Source organism: Protopterus annectens, chromosome 7.part1, assembly GCF_019279795.1.
Source record: "Protopterus annectens isolate FY-2018-M chromosome 7.part1, PAN1.0, whole genome shotgun sequence".
Classification (NCBI taxonomy): domain Eukaryota; kingdom Metazoa; phylum Chordata; order Ceratodontiformes; family Protopteridae; genus Protopterus; species Protopterus annectens.
Genome location: NC_056740.1, coordinates 343,823,333 through 343,848,800, shown reverse-complemented (window position 1 = coordinate 343,848,800; position 25,468 = coordinate 343,823,333). Strand labels below are relative to the sequence as shown.

At 42.4% G+C, this 25,468-nt stretch overlaps 1 protein-coding gene across 1 annotated transcript in view; it reads left to right on the top strand.

The window, feature by feature from the left end:
- The window catches only part of DNAH12 (dynein axonemal heavy chain 12), a 4,520,724-nt gene that overhangs the window by 2,267,796 nt on the left and 2,227,460 nt on the right, over positions 1-25,468 (top strand). Inside the window, exon 29 of the mRNA XM_044078497.1 lies at positions 23,426-23,566. Coding sequence (XP_043934432.1) covers positions 23,426-23,566 — 141 coding nt within the window. The remainder of the gene's footprint in view (positions 1-23,425; positions 23,567-25,468) is intronic.

The window sequence follows — 25,468 nt, the reverse complement described above, 5'->3', positions numbered from 1 at the left end:
AGGGAGTACGAGCAGTTGCCATGGTCATTGCAGTGGCCACAAAGAAAGACTTCATGGGCATAGTTCATCTGTTCCTCCTCCTAACAGGGAGTTTAGGGTGATGGACAGATTTGGAAAGCATGTTTACACTTCAGCAACTTTTGTTCTTAGATCGCTGAACTATTAGGCGAACTTCACCAGACTACAGAGGGATTTGATTAAAGAACTCTCCAAATCCATCTCAGGAGCAATAACTGGTGAAGCACAGACCTTTGTTGCATCACCGTTGGCTACCTTACAGTCCATTACTAATTTGTCTGTGAGGCTCATTTTACGTACAGTTGAAAGTAATGCAAGGGAAGTGGGATCAGGCATTTGCATTAAGAGGCATGCCTGGATCCATGTGTGTGGTTTGCAGAGCCCTTCAAGTCCTCCTTTATCAATGCTGCTATCCAGGTGTGAACAAGATGGTAAGACCATGCCTGCAGTGGGTGTACATTTTTTGACTCCTCAAAGAACCTTCTCTAGGAACCAACAAGGTGGTTGGAAAATGTGGTTAAGAACATCTTAGGGTCCTTTTCATGATCCACATTGGAGACAGTTTCCCCAGGGGCAGAGGGAGGAACTGTAACAGAAGATGATACCGGCACAGTAGAGGAGTCGTACAGAATCAGGGGCCCAGAGATTTCTACCCCAACAGACTCTTATCAGCACTCCTGAAAGGTGGCCCAATTGACCACCTCTGGAGGCAGTCAGGAGTCATCTATCCCTGCACCAGACAGCCTGGATAGACATTACAAAAGATACATGGGTGTAGAGGATTATTTCCAGAGGTTATATAATCCTCCCCACCCTTTAATAGTAAACAAAATTCCCAACATCCAACCCAGTCATTGGAAAGCAGCAGCACTAGAAAAAAAAAAAAGCTGCTAGAAAAAAAGAGTCATCCAAGAAGTCCTCCCAGATGAGAAAGAATCTGGAACTTACTCAGAATTATTTTTACTGCCAAAGAAAACAGGGGACTGGAGACCAGTTTTGGATCTCAGCAAACTGAACAAATCAGTTCAGTATACAAAGTTTCAGATGGCCACGATTTAGCCCATTTTACCTCTCCTGCACAAGGACGACTGGATGTGCTCAATAGATATTTAGTATGCATACTGTCACATAAAAACAAACATACAATCCAGGAGATACCCACGCTTCAGGTTAGGAGCCAATCATTACCAATTCAAAGCATTGCCCTTTAGCCTCGCCACACCCCCCCAGGGTGTTCACCAAATGCATGGCAGTAGTAGCACTTTACTTGAGACTACATAGATTCCAAGTGATTCCTTACTTGGATGACTGTCTCATTACCACTCCGACCAGGCTTCTACTGATCAAAATAAGAGATTATGTACTACAATTGTACTGTCACCTAAGCATTACAATCAGTCTCATCAAATCTCAGCTAGAGCCAACTCAAGTGCTAGAAGTCATAGAAGTCTTGTTCAACACGGTATCATGACAGCCTCCCTTCCCCTGCCAAGGGTACAAACTATCCAATTTAAAGTCAAAAGAATAATTCATAATTCTTCACTGTCAGCCTCATTGATACTACAGGTGTTAGGGTCAATATCTCCTGCCATAATTCTGGTTCCATTGGCAAGATATCATATGAGAATTCTTCAGTGGACCCTAGCAACACAGTGGTCCATCCTGTACCAACCTTTGTCAACCCAGAACAAAATAACTCGGGCATGCAAAAGGTATCTCAGATGGTAGATTTTCTCAAAACAGGTTTTACAAACTTGCATTTTTATACTTCCTCGGTCCAAAGCCACAGACACATCCCAGTTTAGGTGGGGATCACTTCTTAGGAAAGACGGTCCAAGGCACTTGGTTTACAGAAGAGGCCACGGCAAGAGAGATCTCGGTGATCCAGTTAGCTCGGACCATTTTTGTAAAAAATAACAGCAAGTTTATATAAGAAGCTTTCCTTTTTATTTAAAAAATAGTGTGTGTTAGTATTAGGTCTTTTCATAATATAATCTATAGTTTCAATAGTTATAAATAGTTTAAATCGTTAGTGCCTTGTTGGCTTCTTTGTTTGTGTGGGCCTTTAGCCCTATTTACTCTTATTAATCTTTCTAATAGTCAGGCCTTTTTTCTGTGGGACTCTTTACCCCTATATTTGTAATCTATAATTACATTGTTATAGATAGTGCCTGGATTGGACTTAGTTGTTTTGTGGATCTTTACAAGTGAGTAAGGACTTTACTGTTTTACCTTTTGCAGTTTACTGTTTGTTTTATTTAACTATGTCGGATGAAAAGGAGAAATCCCATCCTAAATCGGGATTCAAAAAATGCCCAGATTGCGGGCAGAAAATGTCCTTCACTGACGGACACATTCAATGTGTCTACTGTCTGGGGGCTAAACACCTCCAAGACACCTGCAGCATTTTCCATTCTTTTTCTTCAAGAGTCCTCTTGGAGAGAAGGAGGAAACTTATAGACAGGGGATTGCTACAACAATCTTTTTCTGAGGTGTTGAGTAGCCATGAGGGTACTAGCACGTCCTCCAAATCCTCAAAATCCAAATCTTCAGACAAAGTGACAAAAAAGGCAGAAATTTCAGGAGGTGGGTCATCGGTTTCACAGTCATCGGAACCGAGTGTACCTTTGATTCAGAGCCAGCTCTCGGTATTGGAGCCAGTCTTTGAAGTTCCTTCTCCCCCTCTGCTCAAGTCAGCACCTTCGGTGCATTCAGCTAAGTCCTCAGTCAGCCTTTCAGATTTGGACATGGATCGGCTAGTGCAGAAGCTTTTACAGGCACCAGGACTTGCCAAATTGTTGGCCCCGACCAGCTCGTCGGTGCCGAAGACCATGGGAACGGATTTGTCTACTTCTCCTCCTTTGAGCCATACTGGACTCTGAGCCAAAGGAAATTGAAGCGATGGTTGTCGAACCCTTGGAGCCGATACCCTCACCAGTGTTATCAGCTCCATCTACTCGCATGTCCTCGGCGCCGACCAAGGACTCTAGGAGCCGACGCTCTCCCATCAGGTCTGGGGAGGATAGTCAAACCGATTTGTCGGTGCCGACTCTTCCTCTTGGGGCTTCGGCTCGGATGAGCTCGGCTCCTACCTCGGGGTCGGAGCCCAGGGTTTCGGTGCGGGGGGATCGGACGGTACTGTTGGGTCCGTCCACTCCTTCTCGTCGGAGCCATGGTGCCTTCGATGCTATGAGGAGAGTTTTGTCTCCAAAGACAATGTCAGCATTGGTTCAGCTTTCCCTCTGCCCTCAAGCTCCTGTGTCTCAAGTACCCCCACAGGGTGTCCCCTGCTCTTCTGAGACCTCCCCAGATCCCCCCACTGAGGAGGTGCCCAGGAAGATACTGTGCAAGAGGAGGCACTTAGACTCCCCACAGGAGTCTTTGACATCTGACACAGACTTAGATGAGTCAGAAGGGTCCCCTCGATCTCCCTCTGAGGATATCTCCTTTGCAGAGATACTAGAGATACTTAGTCAGAGGGGCGATTGGCAGTTCAAGACCCCTACTGAGGATGAGTCCGTGCTCTTGAAGGCTTTTGGGTCTCAACCTTCCACTTCGTGGGTGTCTCCGCCTTACAACTAGCTCATGGAACTGATTTCTTGTAAGGTGTAGGAGTCACCGGAGGCCATGGAACCTGTTCCTCATAAGCCCAATAAATTCTTGTCTGCCCAAGTGGACAAGCCATTTTTGACAAAGGGAGTGCCTGTTGATGCCATGGTGGTAGCTGCAGCCACCAAAAAAGGAAGTGTCTGAGACATCCACCTCTATCCATCCCCCTAACAGAGATTCTTGGGTTATGGATAGATATGGGAAGGGCATGTTTAGTTCAGCGGCTTTTTCTCTGCGATCACTGAACTACTTAACCCACTTTACCAGACTACAAAGAGATCTAAGAGCTAGGAGATACTCCCAGGGTAGAGTAGCTGCAGGGGTGGCCGACAAAGTCAACACCCAGCCCGCTACCCTAAACTCAGTGGTAAACTCATCCATGCATCTGATATCCTATGCAGCTGATGGTTCGAGTAGAGCTGCTAGTTCAGGCACTGCTCTTCGAAGACAAGCCTGGATGCATCTCTGTTCCTTTGCGGAACCCTTTAAGTCTTCCTTTATTAATACCCCATTCGATGGCTCATCACTCTTTGGGCCCAAAGTAAAGGAAACCTTAACCAGGTGTGAGCAGGAGGGCAAGACCTTATCTGCCACTGGAGTCCGTTTTTTTACCCCTACTCGGCCCTACCCGAAAGGCCCTAGGGGAGGGAAAATGTGGTTCCGAAAAGCACAGGGAGCCGTTCAGGACACATGTGGAGAAACCACCTCTAGAGGCAGAGGAGGGGGTTATAACGGAAGACGCTGCCCCCATGGCAGAGGGGGTCCACAGCAACAGGGTGACAGGGGTCAGTTCTCCAGTCAACCTACCAGCGCCCCTGAAAGGGGGCCTGACTGTTCGGCTCTGGAGGCAGTCGGGGGTCGCTTGTCTTTGTACCCAGAAGCATGGCTAAACATAACATCAGATACTTGGGTACAAAGCATCATTTCCAGAGGAAATTTCATACCGTTCTCTTCCCCTCCCATTCCTGTAAACAGAATCCCAGATGTTCCACCCAGTCTCAGGGAACAAGCAACCGTAGAGGTTCACAGACTGCTAGAAAAAGGAGTCATCCAACCAGTCCCAGCAGACCAAGTTGGATTTGGAACTTACTCAAGATTCTTTTTGGTACCAAAGAAAACAGGGGACTGGAGATCTATCTTGGACCTCAGCAGATTCAACCAGTTCATGAAGAAAGAGAAGTTCCGAATGGTCACGCTTCAGTCCATTCTTCCCTTCCTAGGGAAAGGCAAATGGATGTGCTTCGTAGATCTCAAGGACTTGTACTATCACATAAAGATGAACCGATGCTCCTGAGATCATCTGCGTTTCCAGCTGGGAGCCAATCATTGCCAGTTTTGAGCCCTGCCTTTGGTCTCACTACAGCCCCCAGAGTGTTCACCAAATGCATGGCAGTGGTCACGGCTCACTTGAGACGTCTAGGATTCCAGGTGTTCCATACCTAGATGATTGGCTCCTCACCGCTACCACAAGGCATCAGTTGACTTAGGCAACACAATACACTCTGACACTCTGCCATCAATTAGGCATTACAATCAACTTAGAAAAGTCTGCCTTATCGCCATCGCGGCATACTGTTTTTATAGGAGCAGAGTTAGGTACCTCAACTACCACTCTACGTCTTCCTATTGAAAGAGTCTCACTTCTCCACCAACACATCGGCTCACTGGCGTCGAACAAAGCTACAGCAGTAGAGGTATTGAAGGTGCTAGGTTTGATGGTGGCAGCAATCCTGGCTATACCACTTGCAAGGATGCATATGCGAATTCTTCAATGGCTCCTCTTTGCTCAGTGGTCGTACCAGAAACTACGGATGCACCACATGATTCTCATCACAGATTCTTGCAAGAGAGACCTTCGGTGGTGGTTGACGTCTCTTCATGTTACAATCAGAAGACCCTTTGCCCCCCCCCCCAGTAGCCACTGTGACCACGGACGCTTCCCTGATAGGGTGGGGGGGCATTTTCAGGAAAAGACTGCCCAAGGCACATGAACAGATCAAGAACCACATCTGCACATCAATGTTCTAGAGTTGAGAGCAGTACTTCTGGCATTGCAGTACTTTCAGGACTCTCTCCCTGTAGGAACTATTGTAATTCAGATGGACATGTCAGTAGTCTGGTACTTGAACAAGCAAGGCGGAACCAAGTCTTACCTCCTTTGTCGAGAAGCCCTCAGGGTCTGGCAATGGGCTGTGTCATCCCAGCATTTTCTGTTAGCAATGCACATCTTGGGGAAATCCAACGTGATAGCGGACAAGCTAAACAGGGCAATATTGCTCCTTCATGAGTGGTCTCTCAAACAACAGGTTGCGGAGTTGATTTTCCACAAATGGGGCCAGCCTTGCTGCAACCTCTTTGCCAGCCATATCAATTCAAAATGCGGAAGCTACTTTGCCCTAATACCACCTCCCGGTCATCCCTCGAGAGATGCACTTTTACACAATTGGCCCCCGGGTCTCCTTTATGCATTTCCTCCCTTCCCATTGATACCCAGATTTTTACAGAAAGCAAATTCACTGGGAAGGACTTTTATCCTCATAGCCCCCTACTGGCCACGACAGATTTGGTTTCCGTTTCTCCACCATCATCTGTTGGAAGATCCATGGATCCTGGACCCAGTTCCGAGCTTCTGACGCACCCGTCAGGGGACCTCCATCCTTCACTGCAGTCCCTGAAACTGACTGCTTGGCTAATCCACTTCCCCTAATTGCCAGGTTTCATTCAATTTCAGAAGATACAAGACAAATTCTCTTGTCTTCTCACAAGCCATCTACCAGGAAATTATACGGCAGTAAATGGAAAAGGTTCTCAATTTAGGCCAACACGCAGAAAATTGACCCTTTCCGAGCTCCACTATCATTTAGTTTAGAATTCTTGCCAAAGATTTTCAAGGAAGGGACAGCAGCTGCTACAGTTCGAGTCCAGTTAGCTGCCATCTCAAATTTTCACCTTGGGTTTGGTGGCTCAAATGTTATGGGCCATAAATTATCTAAGACTTTTCTTAAAGGCGTTCGTCACATGAGGCCTCCTATCAAAATTCCCTGTTCTCCCTGGAATTTAAACTTTATGCTGTCTCAAGTTATTCTTCCCCCTTTTGAACCAGCATCTTCTTGCAATATCAAATATTTATCCTGGAAAACTATTTTTCTTGTGGCCATTACTTCTGCCCGCAGAGTGTCAGAACTTCAAGCATTATCTATCAGACCACCTTACATGATTTTCCATGCTGATAGAGTATCTCTCAGAACTAACCCCTTATTTTTACCTAAAGTCTGTTCTGAATCAAATATCAATCAGGTCATTGAGCTGCCAGTCTTTTTTCCCAACCACTCTAGCAAATTGGAATACATGCTGCACAAACTTGATGCACACAGACAGCTCAGATTTTATCTCGACAGAACTAAGGATATTAGAAAATCAGATCAACTTTTTGTATCCTTCTCAGAAGCCAGAAAAGGCAATCCAGTGGCTAAAAATAGAAGTTATGTCCTTACCATAACGTTCCATGTGGAGTGTTCATCTCGCCTTTGTTCTTACACCTGGGTTCGGAGCCGAGGATCGGCCGCTTGGCAAAGCTCTGCATCAAGAAGAAGCTCGAGACCAACCTATCTCCCACAACCCCCCTCTGCCTTTACCTCAGATCTAGTTTGCAAACAAACCAGAATTCAACGGGAGTGAACATAACACATTCATGTAAAGCAAGCTGAAACACAGCCACAACAACTGAAGAAAGGCAGAAGTGGGAGAACCAAACCAGACACCTAAACTGGACGTTCTTCCTGAGGGTGGGAGGGTGGGAATGTAAGAACAAAGGCGAGATGAACACTCCACATGGAATGTTATGGTAAGGACATAACTTCTATATGTGAGAGTGTTCAATCTCGCCGTTTGTTCTTACACCTGGGTAGCGTACCTAGCTCCATGTTCCTGAGGAACTCACGGGAGAACGTTCCTGAGCACAGTGGAACCAAAGGTTGCCCTGTCCCTGGAAACCCTATCTACTTTGTAATGAGTAATGAATGTATGTGGCTTAGACCAAGTGGCAGCCGCACAAATAGTGTCCAACGGTAGGCGGGCTGCATGAGCCAGGGATGTAGATATTGATCTTGTAGAATGCCCTTTGGGCTTGACAGGTAAACTCTGCTCAGAGGCAGTATAAACAAAAATAATACAATCGGAAAGCCAGTTGGAAAGGGTTAGTTTCGTAACTGCCATGCCCTTTCTGCTATCTGCAAAGGCTATAAAGAGCTGGTCTGTTTTTCTGTGATCCTTTGTTCTATCCAAGTAAAACCTGAGCTGTCTATGAACATCTAACTTGTGTAACATATATTCCAACTTATTGGAATGGTTCTTGAAAAAGGTGGGGAGCTCAATGGACTGATTAATATTATTGACAGAGCAAACTTTGGGAAGAAAGGATGGATTAGTGCAAAGAGATACTCTATCAGGGTGAAAGATCAAATATGGGTGCTTAACGGAAAGAGCTTGAAGTTCCGATACTCGTCTGGCTGATGTGATAGCTACCAGAAAAAGGGTTTTCCATGACAAAAACTTCAAAGAGCAGGAAGAGGCTGGTTCAAAGGGTGGTAGCATTAGCTGTGATAATAGAAGGTTCAAATTCCAAGGAGATGTAGGAATTCTAACTGGTGGCCTAATATGGAAAGATCCTTTTAGAAAGGCCTTAGAAAGTCTATGAGCCATAATAGGAGCCCCATTTTCTCCCACATGAAAGATTGAAATGGCAGCCAATTGCACTCTCAAAGTGGCAGGAGAAGCTCCTTGGTGGAATAGTTCGGATAAAAACTCCAAGACTCTGTTAAGAGGGGCTATTACGGGATCCAATTGTTGTGTAGTTGCCCAGTGTACAAAACGCTTCCATTTACTAGTGTAAATCTTTGTAGTGGAAGCTTTATGAGAAGTCACCAGAATATTTTGAACTGCAGGGGAAAGAAGATCAGACCTGGCTAAGAAGGGAAGCGGAGGAGCCAAGCTGCTAGTCTGAGGGAGAGAAGCGACGGGTGGGGAGCCCCTGACGAGTGGGTCAGCAGATCCGGCTCCGGGTCCAGGATCCAGGGTTCCCGAATTTGGTGTGCTTGAAGAAAGGGAAACCAAATTTGACGAGGCCAGAATGGGGCAATGAGGATTATTGTCCTTTCCAGGTTGTTGGCTTTCTGTAGAAATTTTGCAATCAGGGGAATAGGAGGAAAAGCGTATAGGAGACCCGGGGGCCAATCGTGAACCAGAGCGTCCCTGGGGACTTCCCCTGGAGGGTAATAGGGCAAAATAGCTTCTGCATTTGGCGTTCATTGGAGACGCAAACAGATCGCAGCAAGGCTGGCCCCACTTGTGAAAAATTTTCTTCGCAATTGATGGTTTGAGGGACCACTCGTGAGGTAACAGGATGGCTCTGCTCAACCTGTCCGCTATGACGTTGATAACCCCGGGATGTGCGTTGCTATCAGAAAGCGACCCGTGGACTCTGCCCATTGCCAGATTCTCATGGCCTCTCTGCATAGTTGATAAGACTTGGTTCCCCCTTGTTTGTTTATGTACCAGACTATGGACATGTTGTCCGACTGAACTGCAATGGTCCCTAGAGGAAGAAGGGGAGAAAAGTGTTGCAACGCTAGAAACACTGCCCTCATCTCTAGAACATTGATGTGCAGATTGTACTCCAATTTGGTCCATTCACCTTGGACTGTCTGTTCCTGAAAGATGCCCCCCACCCTATCAGGGAAGCATCCGTGGTCATCGTAGCTGTCGGCGTGGGTAGCACAAATGGTCTTCCGCTGGAGAGATTGCAAGTCTGAAGCCACCAAGACAGGTGTGATTTGCAGATGTTTGTGATGTGAATTTCGTGTGTCAGGGGTAACTGTTGGAACGACCATTGTGCAAACAGTAGCCATTGAAGAACTCTCATGTGGTGCAGTCTTCCCAAGGGTATCGCAATGAGGGAAGCTGCCATGAGACCCAAAACCTTCAGAACCAGTTTTGCTGGGGATTTTTTGGACAATAGGAGAAGAGATATATGGTTTTGTAGGGAGGCTATTCTTTCTGGCGGAAGCCTTAGGATTAAGCAACGCGTATCCAATTCTGCTCCTATGAATGAGATATGCTGTGATGGCTGTAATAAAGATTTTTCGAAATTTACGGAAATTCCTAGATGAACACAGAGTTGTAGTGTGTAATCCCTGGCCTGAATCAGTCGACGCTCGGTGGTGGCAGAAAGGAGCCAGTCGTCCAGATACGGAAACACCTGGAATCCCAGGCGTCTCAAGTGAGACGCTACCACTGCCATACATTTGGTGAAAACCCTGGGGGCTGAGGTCAGACCAAAGGGCAGGGCTCGAAACTGAAAGTGACTGGCTCCCAGCCAGAAGCGCAAGTGATCCCTGGACGCCCTGGCCATTTTGATGTGGTAGTACACATCCTTTAGATCTATTGAGCACATCCAGTCGTCCTTCTGTAAGAATGGAAGGATCGATTGAAGCGTGACCATCCAGAACTTTTCTTTCTTGATGAAGGTATTGAGTTTGCTTAGGTCCAGAATTGGCCTCCAGTCCCCTGTCTTTTTTGGAACTAAAAAGAACCTTGAGTAAGTTCTGAATCCTCTTTAGTCCGCTGGGACTGGTTGGATGACTCTTTTTTCTAGCAGCTTTGAAATTTCTATAGCTGCAGGGCCTCGCAGATGGGCCGGTACATCTGGGAGTCTTTTCTGTGGAATTGGGGGCAATAGGAAATGAATTCTGTAACCTCTGGTAACCATGCTTTTTACCCAATTGTCTGATGTAAGACTTTGCCAGGCCTGAGGGTATAAAGCTAAGCGACCCCCGACTGACTCCAGAGCAGGACAGTCGGGCCTCCTCTCAGGAGTGCTGGAAAGGTTTCCCGGGGAGTGTATCCCTGTCACCTTGGTTTTGCAGACCCCCTCTGCCGCCAGGGTGACGTCTTCCACCTCTGCCCCCTCCTCTGCCTCTAGAGGGGGCATCACCCTGTGTGCCTGGGAAAGAGCCTTGGGGTTTTCGAAACCACATTTTTCCACCACATTTCCCTTTGGGGTACGGTCTGGATGGGATGGAAAAACGGACTCCGACAGCAGACAGAGTCTTTCCCTCTTGCTCACACTGGGTAAGGGTCTCCTTTACTTTTGGGCCAAAGAGAGTGGCACCATCAAATGGGGCATTAGTAAAGGAAGACTTGAAGGCTTCCGCAAAGGAACATAAGCGCATCCAGGATTGTCTATGAAGAGCAATCGCTGAAGCCACAGCCCTACTCGATCCTTCGGCTGCGTATGAGATCAGCCTCATGGACGAGTTCACAATAGATGTAAGGGTATTGAGTTGTGCTGTAACTTTCTCCAAGACAGCAGCATCTGTAGTACCCTGGAGGGTATCTCCCAACTCTTTGATTAGATCCCTCTGTAACCGTGTGAAATGGGTCAAATAATTCAGGGATCGCATGGAAAAAGCCGCTGAACTAAACATGCGCTTCCCATACCTGTCCATAGTCCTAGAATCTCTGTTAGGCGGATGGACAGATGAGGAAGATTCAGACATCTCCTTTTTCGTGGCCGCTGCCACCACCATAGCGTCCACTGGAACTCCCTTTGTGAGATAAGCCTTGTCTTGTGGGGCAGTAATATATTTATTAGGCTTTCTAGGGACTGGCTCCACTGTGTCAGGTGCCTCCCACGCCCTTCGAGCAATTAGTTCCATCAACTCATCGAAGGGTGGAGTGACCCAGGAGGAGGAAGGGCGAGCACCGAATGCCTTCAGCAAGACTGACTCATCCTCAGAAGGGGGTAGGGCTTGCCAATCACCTCTCTGTTTTAGGATCTCCAGGATGTCAGAAAAGGAGACATCCTCTGAGGGTGATTTTGGGGACCCTTCTGACTCATCTAAGTCAGTGTCCGATGTCAAGGATTCTTGTGGAGAATCCAAGTGTCTCCTCTTACACAATCTTTTCCTCAGAACTTCCTCGGGGGGAGCATCCGATGAAGCCTCCGAGGAAGAGGGGGCACCCTCCGGGGGTGGCTGAGACACTGGTGCTCGATGCTTAAATGTAGCCGTGGGTGCAGAGGAGGATAACGGACCCTTATGGGAAGGAGAAGCTGTTTCTGCTGAAGTGGTTGTCTGAGTCGACAACACCTTTCTCATGAGGTCGAAGGCCCCCGGGTCCCGAGTCGAGGTATCCCTCGGTTCCGAAGAAAACTGAGGAATCCCCAAGACAGGAACCGATGGCATCGACCCCGAGGACGGAGCTGAGTCGATCCGAGCCGAGTCTCCGAGAGGGAGAGTCGGAACCAAAACGTCGGTCCGACTCTCGGTCCCCGATCCAAGGATGGATCTTCGGCTCCGTGATTCCGGTAATGGGTCCGTCGGAGTTGAGGTGAACGGTGCCGACCGAGAAAAAGACGGTTCCGGCACCGAGGGCTCCACAATCATCAGATCAGCCTCTCCCGGCTCCGAAGACTGGATAGGCCTCAGAGGAGGAACAGATGGAGATAAGGGAAGGCCTTCGAGTCTCGACACCAACTGGGAGGAGACCGAGATGAGTTTGGACAAGGCCGTATTCTCCATCAATTTCTGCACCACGTGGTCTACATCGATGTCGGAGAGGGGCCTAGAAGAATGCATCGAAGGAATCGAAGACGGAGCCGACCTCAAAAGAACAGGAGGAGGAAGCTCCATCACCGGTTCCAAGACTCGAGGCTCGGTAACTGACAAAAGTTCAACACTCGGCCCCGAGGTCTGTGGAACCGGTGAGCGAACTTTAAATGAAGAGCTCGGAGCCGATGACATGGGCTCCGACGTCTTCGATTCCTTCAAGGATTTAGATGTCTGGTCCGATGCATCCAGAGCCTCTTGGAAAGCAGGCTTCAAAAGGCCTCTATCCATAAGTTTCCTGCGCCTATCTGTCATGACCCTTCCACTGAAAGAATGACAGATGGAGCAGTCTTCTTGCAGATGGAGAGGGCCAAGACAGTAGACGCAGGAACTATGATTATCTGTGACAGACATTTTCTGTCCACATTGGCACCGTTTGAAGCCCGATTTAGCTTTCTCAGACATGTTAACAGTACAGTCAAATCCAAAAAGTTAAACAGTGTAATAGCCAGTAATAAAGACAAATCCTGTAATAAAAGTCAAATCCTGGGTATAAAGTTTAAAGGGTGGGGTAGGCCCCGAGGGAACTAACTTTAAATAAGTATATAAAATTTATATACGAACTCGAGAAAGCCCTCGACTCACTACACACACACACACAACAACTTTAAGTAAGGAAGAAGAGAAATATTATCCAAAAAATTATGAGATAAATACAATCTTAGCTTTGAGGTGGTCCGAGCTCATCAAAAATGATGCGAACATTGCAGCGGCAAACTAGATCTGAGGTAAAGGCAGAGGGGGGTTGTGGGAGATAGGTTGGTCTCGAGCTTCTTCTCGATGCAGAGCTTTGCCAAGCGGCCGACACGGAGCCGAGGATCGGCTCCGAACCCAGGTGTAAGAACAAACGGCGAGATTGAACACTCTCACATCAACTTTATCTAAATGGTTATCCGATTGTATATCCTTTGTTTATGAGAATGCGAGCATGCCATTAACACACAAACCTAAGGCTCATTCTACCAGAGCCGTCTCTACAGCTTCTGCTTTTCAAGCTAAATTGCCCCTTGACAATATTTGCGCTGCAGCCATTTGGTCTAAGCCTCATACCTTTATCACACGTTACAAAGTAGATAAGGCTTCAAGGGACAGGTCTTCCTTTGGTTCCACGGTACTGAAGAACATACTTCCATGAGCCACCCAGGATTGAGGGTGCTAAGGATGCTACCCATCAGTGAGAATAAACGGCGAGATTTAACAACTTCACATAAAGAAGTTATGTACTTACCATTACGTTCCATGTAAGTTGTTTATCTCGCCTTTATTCTCACTTCCACTTAAGAACCAGTCCATCTTTTCTTCCTAAGGTGGTGTCAGGATCCAACATTAATCAACTTTCCAGCCTTCTTCCCAAATTTCTCCAACAAAGGGGAATACATTTTACATTTGTTAGTGAAAAAATAACCTTAGCTGCCAAAGGTGCCTTAGTCAATAGCAAACAAATGAAATATAAAATACTGGATGCACCACCACAGGACGCACAATAAAATATTTAATTCATAATGAAACACACACAATCCAACTTTAAAACAATGTAGAAATCCAAAGGACGAAAAGTGCTTTCAGCTATTAACCTTCTTCAGTTCGTAAAATTCCTTTGGTTAAGCACAAATAAAAAGTATACTTCATCCAATCACTAGAGATTATTAGCAACTTCCATTTTTTCTCTGAAATACATCATAGGGACCAACCTTATTTTTAAACAGGCGTCAATTTTTCAGGATAGGTTTTAAAGGGATCACTGAATTTATTCCTGGTGGTTTCTGAGCTTTAAGATTCATAATCCATCTAGTGTCCAGTGTTTCTGTCAAGTTATGTACATCCCCTCCTCTATTATTTACTTGAACTTGGAAATGAAAATTATGAGTGGGACAATTACTGACATGGCTTACTGACATGGCTTGCTAAACTATTATGTAGGTTCAGATGAGTTATGTCTCTTAAATGTCTAAGAATACAATATTTTAATCATTAGTCTGTCTTACCTACCTAAAAGGCAAAGCACTGTTTGCAGGTAGCTAGATAAACCCAAGTGTTGGCTATCACATGTAGCATTAACTTGAAAATAAAAATATTTTCCTGTATTAGGATGCTTAAAACTTAAAGCGGGGTTTATAGATGAACAAGCCTTGCATTTTCCTACTTTGTAACAAAGATGGTTATATGCACAAGTCAGTTCCAAATGTTTTGGAAAGTAGAAGATGTGGAAAATGCAAGGCTTATTCATGTATAAACCCCGCTTTAAGTTTTAAGCATCCTAATACAGAAAAATATTTTTATTTTCAAGTTAATGCTACATGTGATAGCCAACACTTGGGTTATCTAGCTACCTGCAAACAGTGCTTTGCCTTTTTATGTAGGTAAGACAGACTAATGATTAAAAGATTGTATTCTTAAACATTTAAGAGACATAACTCATCTGAACCTACATAATAGTTTAGCAAGCCATGTCAGTAATTGCCCCACCCATAATTTTCATTTCCAAGTTATAGAACTTTTTCAAGTAAATAATAGAGGAGGGGATGTACATAACTTGACAGAAACACTGGAAACACTGGAAATCTTAAAGCTCAGAAACCACCAGGAATAAATTCAGTGGTCCCTTTAAAACCTATTCTGAAAAACTGACGCCTGTCAAAAAATAGGGTAGGTCCCTATGATGTATTTCAGAGAAAAAACGGAAGTTGCTAATAATCTCTAGTGATTGGATGAAGTATACTTTTTATGTGTGCTCAACCAAAGGGATTTTACGAACTGAAGAAGGCTAATAGCTAAAAGCACTTTTCGTCCTTTGGATTTCTACATTGTTATAAAGTTGGATTGTGTGTTTCATTTTGAATTAAATATTTTATTGTGCGTCCTGTGGTGGTGCATCCAGTATTTTATCTTTCATTTGTTTGCTATTGACTGAGGCACCTTTGGCAGCTAAGGTTATTTTTTCACTTATGTTTGCATTTGTTTTCCTTAGCCGCACATGGCAGACGCTATTATTTCGAAAGACCACTGGAAAGGTAAAGCTGTTATGGAGTTTCTAGGAGACTCTGTGAATCCTCTTATACAATTTGATCCAGCAACAGGGAATTTGGAGGAAGTTAATGTATATGACACTACAGAGAACTTTGATAAAGTATTTAAGGAGGTGGAGGAAGCAGGGTTTTGGCTAAAGCGATTGCTATGGCAACACTTTCATTTAGAAGCATGCTTACATCACAAAATCATCCCGAGAGGGATGAGAGTAAAATGATTACCTACATATGGAAATAGCCATCCGGCTCTTTTGGCTAGATGGCAAAGTATAAATTTAGAGACTAGTTTCAGCTACCTGCAGCTTTTGTAAGAACATTTCAAACCAGAGGAAGAGCAAGTGGCTGATCTAATTAGAATGAAACAAATCGAATTGGAAAGCATGGAATTATCAGAATCTGGTTTAAATAGATTAGAATTGTTACAACAATGATTATCTTCATACGATAATAAGCTAAAAGCTCAGAAAATGAAAAAATTAACACATGATTTTAGGGACTTTAAGGAAGGGAACATCTTTGAATGGCCGAGGAAGCAGAGACAGAGTGTCTCTACAGCTATAAACAAACCTGTATCAGAAGTATTGGAACAGCGGGCATCACTGGGCACTATTAGTAACAATGTGCTATCTCAAGCTACATGTAGTAATTCATTAGTGGAAAACTGCAAAACTAAAAGCTCTATAACAGAACCTGTGCCAGGTACTTCTATTGGCACTAAACCTAAGGAAGGAGCTAACCATGCCCCTTTTTTCTATCAGTTCCTGGTTCCCGTGAAGGAAAAGCTAAGATGAAACAGCTGAACGCAGAGTCAGGAGAAACAAAGGAGAAAACTCTAACAGCTGTTCCAGGTGAGCATTCTTTGATTGTTAATTTGTCACGAGAAATTCTGGATGATGACAGTATTAGGATTCTGTCTAACGGTTTGTCATTCATTCCCTCCTTGTTTTCAGATTTGAGTGAGTTCTGTATAGATATGAAAATGTTTGGAAGAAATCTAACTTTAAAAACGATTTTTGGTAACAATAATGATTCCACACAAGGCATTTATAAGAAACCAAGTTTATCTGTGCCTATTAATCATCCTACAGTGGAAACTTTTATTCGTTTATGTAAGAATGAAGTTAGCAAAATTAAAGAACATCAGGTTAAAAGTAAACATTTTGTTAACATGACCCAAGGTGAGAGAGAAGCCTTGAAGAACCTTCAAGACAGGCAAGATTTGGTCTTTAAACCTGCAGATAAAGGTGGTGGTATTGTGGTGCTTGATGCTGACTGGTATAAACAGAAAGTGCTGTTAATATTGCAAGACCCACAAATGTATCGAGTCGTATCTAAGCAAGTGCAGGAAAAAAATGATAAGGCAATTGCATGAGAACCTCTACGATCTGCTGATGGAGCGAAGGAGTAGTCAAGAGCTGTATGATTACCTTAGTGTTGCGTATCCCGCCATTCCTGTTATACATGGTCTACCAAAGATACATAAAGATCCCACAGACACACCATTACGTCTGACTGTTTCAGGCCGAGATGAGTTTCAATGTTGACCTTATTTGTACTTTACTGGAAATTATATTACAGAATAACATATTCCTGTATGGGACCGAATGCTATTTGCAAATGTGGGGAGTAGCTATGGGCACACCATGTGCTAACGGGTCCTCTTCAAATTACCGAAACGTCAGTTCGCCGACACACGGAAGAGGAACGCGAAAGGACCGACAACGCAGTTGACCGACATGCTGAAATCCCGACAGCTGGAAGACCGACAAGGGGAACATGTAAGCGCGACTTGGTAAGTATGCGATAGTGAGGGATTTTGGATTAGGGAGCGGACAGGTAAGTGTGCAATAGTGAGGGATTTAGGGTTAGGGTGTGTGAAAGGTGAGTGTGCGGTAGTGTCGGAGTTAGGGTTTGGGTAATGTAAGTGTGTGTTAGTGACGGGTTTATGTTTTAGGGTGGGTTAAGTAAGTTAGGAATAGGGTGCAGGTAGGGTACGTGTCTGGTACTGTCGGACCTTAGGGTTAGGGGTGGGTTAAGTGAGTTAGGGTTAGGGTGCAGGTAGGGTACATGTGTGGTAGTGTCGGACCTTAGGGTTAGGGGTGGGTTAAGTGAGTTAGGGTTAGGGTGCAGGTAGGGTAAGTGTGCGGTAGTGTCGGACCTTAGGGTTAGGGGTGGGTTAAGTGAGTTAGGGTTAGGGTGCAGGTAGGGTAAGTGTGCGGTAGTGTCGGACCTTAGGGTTAGGGTTTGGGTTAGGGCTAGTGGATATGTAATGTAGTGTAATGTGTTGTTTACGTTTAGTGTGTCGGTGTAATGGTGTTCGGTGTTTTGCGTTGTCGGTATTGTGTGTTGTCGGTTATTTGGTGTCGGTGGTTTGTGTGTCGGCGAACTGGCGTGTCGGTGTTCTAAAGTAAACCCGTGCTAACACCTGTTCAAACATGGTGCTTTCCCAATGGGAACAGCAAAAAGTTTTACATCCCAGTAATTCATGGGTGAACCATCTCCTGTTCTATGGATATTTTGTTGGTGACGTACTGATTCTATGGACAGTGAAGGAAGAGGATTGGAAATTATTTGTGGACTATCTACAATCATCTACTGACTTCCTAAAATTTTCGGTTAAGAGTTCAGAGAAAGAGATTGATTTTCTAGATGTGAACCTTAAATACTCCCAGAAGCAAGGCTTAAAAACATAATTATATTGCAAAAATACCTGGCGGAATCATTATTTACATCGACAAAGTATGCATCCAAGGCATATATATATAAAAACATCACGGAGAATCAAGTAATGTGGATATTAAGGTTATGTACTGAGGAAGACACTTATAAGAAGGAATGTGACCTACTATGGAATCATCTTCGCCAACGAGGCTATAAAGAACAAGATATGACTATGACTGTGGACTTTGATACTTTAAGAAACATTAAAGGTCGCCCCTACTATGATCAGTCTTCATCTGATTTGTCAAGGTGAACAAGTAGAATGGTATCTCGACAGATGAAGTGTACACTTACTTATAGTTCAGATAATGTATAGATGTGTGCAGTTATTAGAAAATATTGGCCTATTTTACAAGAGGATGACAAAATTAGAGAATTAGTGGGTGAACAGCCAAGTGTTATATTTAAAAACAGAAATAACTTAGAGACTACTTTGTAACAAAGATGGTTATATGCACAAGTCAGTTCCAAATGTTTTGGGAACTAGAAGATGTGGAAAATGCAAGGCTTGTTCATCTATAAACCCCGCTTTAAGTTTTAAGCATCCTAATACAGGAAAATATTTTTTTTCAAGTTAATGCTACATGCGATAGCCAACACTTGGTTTATCTAGCTACCTGCAAACAGTGCTCTGCCTTTTATGTAGGTAAGGAAGACCAATGATTAAAAGATTGTATTCTTAGACATTTAAGAGACATAACTCATCTGAACCTACATAATTGTTTAGCAAGCCATGTCAATAATTGCCCCACCCTTAGTTTTCATTTCCAAGTTATAGAACTCATTCAAATAAATAATAGAGGAGGGGATGTACATAACTTTACAGAAACATGGGAAATTAGATGCGTCATGAATCTTAAAGCTCAGAAACCACCAGGAATAAATTCAGTGATCCCTTTAAAACCTATCCTGAAAAATCGTCGCCTAACTGTCAAAAAATAGGGCTGGTCCCTATGATGTATTTCAGAGTAAAAATGGAAGTTGCTAATAATCTCTAGTGATTGGATGAAGTATACTTTTTATGTGTGCTTAACCAAAGGAATTTTATGAATTGAAGAAGGCTAATAGCTCTAAGCGCTTTTCTTACTGTGGATTTCTACATTGTTTTAAATTTGGATTGTGTGTTTCGTTTTGAATTAAATATTTTAAACTGCGTCCTGCGGTGGTGCATCCAGTATTTTATATTTCATTTTACATTTGTTGGACATTCACAGACAATTATGTGTCTATCTACACAGAACTGACAAATTCAGAAAATCAGATCAATTATTTATTTCCTTTTCAGAATAGAGATTGAGAAATCCAGTTACCAAGATAACTTTAGCTAAGTGGCTAACTGATAGCATTTCATTTGTCTGCAATAAATTGGGTTTATCCCTGCCAAAACCTTTGAGGGCTCATTCAACTAGATCCATGGCAACCTCCTCAGTATTTCTTTCCACGTACTCCAGAGATGATATCTGTGCTGCAGCCACTTGAGCTAATCCTCATACTTTTAATGCTCATTACAAATTGATCTGGTCTCTAGGGGAAGAGCAGCCTTCGGCTCAACAGTACTCTGGAATATCTTTCTTAGAGTCTACCCAGGATTCAGGTAGCTGGGGACTCTGTCCCACATGTTGAGGAATTAATGAAAATTTACAATATCAGCTAAAGAAGTTATGTAGTCACCATAACATTCCATCTGTTTTGTCCATTTTCAGCCCTCCTCAACACCCCCCCTCCATTCCTGTACCTTTCTTGTTTATGACTTCAGGAAGGATGAGATGAATCTGGAGGAACCAAAGTTCCTCTTTTTGAGCTCCAGATAGTGGTTTCTCATATATTCGTTATTACTTATATTGTTATTTAACGATAAAAAGCAGCAAACAAGATCTGAGGTATGGAGGGGGACTACAGCATTATGGGTAAGGTAGGAGATGGAGAGTTTGCATTAGGCCACTAGCTGTAAAAAAAAGGGGCTTACTCAGATCCAAGGATCGGATCCAAACCACATGTTTGGGAAGAATGAAAATGGACAACACAAAGGGAATGTTATGGTAAGTACATAACTTTTTTTTGTTTCCAACCTGACTTCCATCCAATCTTGTCTTCTACACACACACACACACACACACACACACACACACACACACACACACACACACACACACACACACACACACAAAAACTGCCCTGTTTTTCTGATTGCTTTTACCCAATGAACTTCGATTAATTTCTGTAATAGCTGAGAGGTGATAATGACTACAGTGGACATACTGAGTTGTGTGCTGAGGATAGGGGGCTGTCCTGTAGTTTTGTTCCTATGTTTTCAATGATACAGTCCCAACTTACTTCTTGGAAAGTGTGCACTTGACTTTAATTTGGATGCCTCAGATTTACAAGAACTCTACAACCATTTGTTTATAAAGTGCAATTAGTTTTGAGTGTGTAAATATTCACTCTTCAGATTTTTACACTGCAATATTTTCAGTAGACATGATATATTTTTGAGTATATGAAGAAGTAGAGATGATATAAGAAAACAATGAGCATTTAACAAGAGTTTGTCAGCTGATCCAGAAACTAGCTTGAAACAGATGTTGCAATGCATGAGAAGCTTACATTTATTGGGCTTTTTCCTGGTCTCACTCTTGAACAAGAGGAATCATAGTCACCAGTCTGTAGTTTACTGGCACAACACTAATTACTGAAGACAGTCGGTAAAATTCTACAGAGTGACTGGGCACCATTCAACAGTTATATTGTTTTCTTAAAGATTATGTCCAATACTTTTTTCTAGCTAAAAAGCATTAACATGAAGCACAGAATCTCTTTATGCTTGTGATCACTTATTTGGAATAAAATTAATAATTTCTAATCCAAGTGGAGGTAAAATATTAAGATTTAAAATACCAGTGGTACTTAGAAGTCTAGTGTGAATGCCCTTGCATCATTTTTGGTGGGGGACATCCACTGCATAGTAATGATACTGTTTTGATGGCTCACACAAAATAGTGATCATGTCCATGAGTGATAAACCCCAGCATCACTTTTGTTTGCTTTCCATGTTTTCTCTTGTTACTTTAAAACAGATGTCTGTGTGTGTGTGTGTGTGTGTGTGTGTGTGTGTGTGTGTGTGTGTGTGCGCGCGTGCGCGCGTTGGCGGGGTTGGGGTTAATCACTAAACAATTGCAAAGCTGCTATTTTTTTCTGTAAAACTATGTTTTTTACAAATGTTTATCAATTAAAACTTTAAATAAGTGAATCTCTCCCACAATTATGTTATGTCTAAGTAGAGCAGACTGATTGAAATATGATATTGCCAACTGTTCTGTGCTTCAAGTAAGTTTTTTCTTTTTTTAACTAGAAAAAAGTGTTGGACATTACTTTAAAATGTACCTCAGCACAGAGCAAAGAGCGCATAAAATATTTTAAAAGCAGCACTAGATTGTGCTCCAGCATTCATTTATTGTATTTCAAACAACCTACCCCATCTCTGTGCACCTCAAAGAAATCAAAGAAGACTACCAATGCCACTGATTCGATATTTGTGGGTAATGTCTACCCCTACCCCTTTTTCATGTCACCTAATTTCTGCCTTTTGTAACCAAACGTGCAACAGCGTGTTTCCTTGTCATGTCTTTACTATAAACATTTTTGCCCTAAACTGCATACTTAGTTTGCTTTTATATTTTTATACTGCCCCTCACCTTTGACATCCACTTTACTTCTGCACACTTTCTTTCTTGTGGCTAACTTTATACTTCATCTCATTAATCTACTGGTAATTTGACTGCAACACTAGAATATCCCCCATATGCTCTCCTGGTTGCCAGATGATTCCTTGCTAAAAATATTGTGCAGAGAAGACTTAATATGCTACTGTATATATGTATGTATTTGCTATACTTTTCACAAGTTTTCACAAGTTTGCCTATCTTTATGCTACTGTATATGCAAATGTGATTGTTCTTAGGTAAATAATAGGCAAATCAATCTGTCGATTACACCATGCCTAGCCAATAACCAGAAAGTAACCAGAGGTGAGCATCAGACTCTGTACTTTGTGTTTCTGAGGTTAACACTTTGACCATTATGAGAACTCACAGCCCCTTGTAATGGTGTTTTAACATATTCAGTATATCAGCCTAAAATGTTGTCACTGTAAGTGTGACTTTGGGCATGGGTTGTGCCTGAAAAAGGTCCTTGGAGCAGTGTAGACACCTGCTCAGCAAATGTAAAAATATTTATTTTTTTATTTTTTATTTTACATTTGTTTACCGGGCTAGTCCAACTGGATACATTTCCATTTTCAGCAGAGGCCAGGGGAGAAGAGCTCCACATTGAAGTTAATACAAAACAAATTATTTACATAAAGAAAGTAAGTAGTTAGTAAAATACAAACAGAAATATGGTTCAATCTAGATTATACTAATTGAGAATATATACTAGGAAGGACAATTACTCTAATTCTATTTCACAGTACAAGATAGGGGAGTTCTATTTTAGTAAACCATTCATGAAGATATAACACATAAATAAAATAGATGAATGGCCCTCCTAAGAACAGTGCACAACACAGAAGAAATATTTAATAAATGCCAAATGTGTACTTACATACAATTCTAATTTTAAACTTTCCAATTGACAGTTTCAGTTCATCACTACCTATATAATTTTGAAGCAATAATCACCTGTCGCTCAGCAGTACAGTGAAACAGTTGTTACTCATAATAATGCTGAATGCTACTTAAAATAAAACAGAACAAGAAAGTGTTGTGATAAACCTTACTGAGAGGTGAAATACTCCATAATTATTATAAAACAAATGACCTAATGAGACAATGCTAAACTAATCCATAAATTAATATGCTAAAAAACATTGCACACCTATGTAAAAGAACCTAAAAACCTGTAAATGTAGTGTTAAACTACCTCAACTACTTAATGGGGAGACAGAAATTTGACTTCTTCTTTCTGCTTTTTCCCGGTTAGGGGTGAAAAATCAAACTGGGTTAGCATTGGGAATATAACTATAAACTTACTGCTAAAACATGAAGACATTTATGTAGCTGCCCAGTTTTCAGCAGTCTAGCTGAACCGTTCTCTGTTTTCATACTGGTATCTGAGACGATCCGCTAGAAGACAGTCTCATAAAAATATGTTGTAGCATGTTTTTTATGTAACTTCATTCTTAAAGTCCAGTTTCCTGGATTGTTTACCTGGTCTACAGATTAGAAGCTATGGTACTTTATAATTCTCTTGCCACTAGAGTATTTTATGAGGGACGACACATATAATATTACTGTATTTTGCTGATCAGTGGGGACTGTAAATTTTTTAGCATGCAACATGGAATAATATTTTCTAACTTTTAATGTTTAATGCTGCTATTTCCTTTAGTGGACTGATGGTATTGTTGCCAACACTTTTCGTGAGTTTGCATCTGCAGAAACACCTGACCGCAAATGGGTAGTGTTTGATGGACCAATTGATACATTATGGATAGAAAGCATGAACACAGTACTGGATGACAACAAAAAGGTAAATGTAATAGAACATTTTAATGAAACGTGTTTTGTCATTTACTGGGTATTATTTCAAGTGTTGCATTCTCTAATTATCTTAACTGCACTTGTGTTTGATTAGATACATTGTCTAAATTACAAAATTGCATGATTACACATCTTCATATTAAAAGTGTAGTGACTTGGTCTCTCATATCACAATAATATCGTTTAGGTATTCAGCACTCATTCCTGGGGTTGACTTTAATTTAAGATGTACATTATAAAGATTATTGCCGTAGGAAATATGTGCATGTTTTGAAATTAAGTTATGTATTTGGAATTGGACATCAGTGTTTGACCAGATGTTTTCACCAGTCATGTATCTTCTAAGCATATGAGCATATAGTTGCACTTTCATTTTGTGGCCATTAGCCTGTCTACAAATCAGATCGGTCTATCTATGTCTATGTGACTTTCTTTCATTTTTTTAGTTGCTTTGTGTGTATTATTTCCGCAATGTTCAATAAATGTTTACTTTAATTGCTTCAGACATATTATTTCCACAGAGTAAAGTAAAATTTTCCTTACATTTGCTTGATAAATTAGGTAATAATTTTTCTACTTGTAGTAAATTATGTCCCTCGAGGAAGTCACTAGAAAGTGCTGTTTTGACTGTCATGTCCCTCCAAGAATACTCACTTCACACAGCAATAGGATACAGCATGTTTTAAGTGTGCTTCAACGTGCCTACTTATAAAAAAAAATGTTAGCAAGAAAACCAATATTTATGTAGTAAGAAACTAAATACAGCTAACACGTTTAACTGTATTCAATCTCTTATTCAAGCTCTTAGGTACAGTACACTAAATTACAGTGTATGATTGTGTTTAGTAATTGTAGCAAGGAACTTGTATAACTTTGAGTTGAAGTGGTGCCATTTCTGGGGATTACCAGGGCTCCAGATGACATAGCTATGGCTCTGATCCTAAATATTTATTGGTTTATGACTGAAATATGATTTTTATTAGCTGAAAAAATTGACTTTACTTCCCTATGAACCCACCTGTTCTACTGACTTTAGATACTTATCCTAAAGCACCCATTTCTAGTAACAGCAACATCTAGTGGAATAATTTCTGAACTGCAGATCATACTATATAGAATTTTATGTGTGTGTGTGTGTGTGTGTGTGTGTGTGTGTGTGTGTGTGTGTGTGTGTGTGTGTGTGTGTATGTGTGTGTGTGTGTATATATATATATATATATATATATATATATATATATATATATATGTACCTCTCAAGACATCTGCAACAACTGGAAAGGCCGCAGAAATGCCTCACTAAAAGAATCACAGGCCTAAAGTAGATGCCCTATGTTGACAGCCTTAAAAAACTCCAGCTGTACTCTGTCGCATATCGTTTACTCAGAGGCGATCTCTGCTTAACATACAAGGCCATGCCAAACCCAGAGCTGTTGCACATGCTTCACTTAAAGAAATCCCAATCCCTCAGCACCACACATTCCAGGGATCTAAACCTTGTCATCACAATAAACAAAGCATGCTGGAGGGATAGGTTCCTGACCCAGAGACTCCCCAGACTCTGGAATAGACTGCCCATACATATCAAGCAGAGCGCCTCCTTGGCCCTCTTCAAAAGGAACCTTGACGACTGGATGAGAGAAAGGAAATTCATCCCAGGGATCACGTCAGTTGCCCTGCAAGACAGGGGTCCAGGGAAGTAAATAGTGTGGGAAGAAATAGCCAGGGAATTGTTATGGCTAGGCTTGTATAGGCCCTAGGGCTGATAGCCTAGTACCAACCTATGAACCTAGATATATATATATATATATATATATATATATATATATATATATATATATATATAGATACATATATATATATATATGTATATATAAATATACACATGCACATA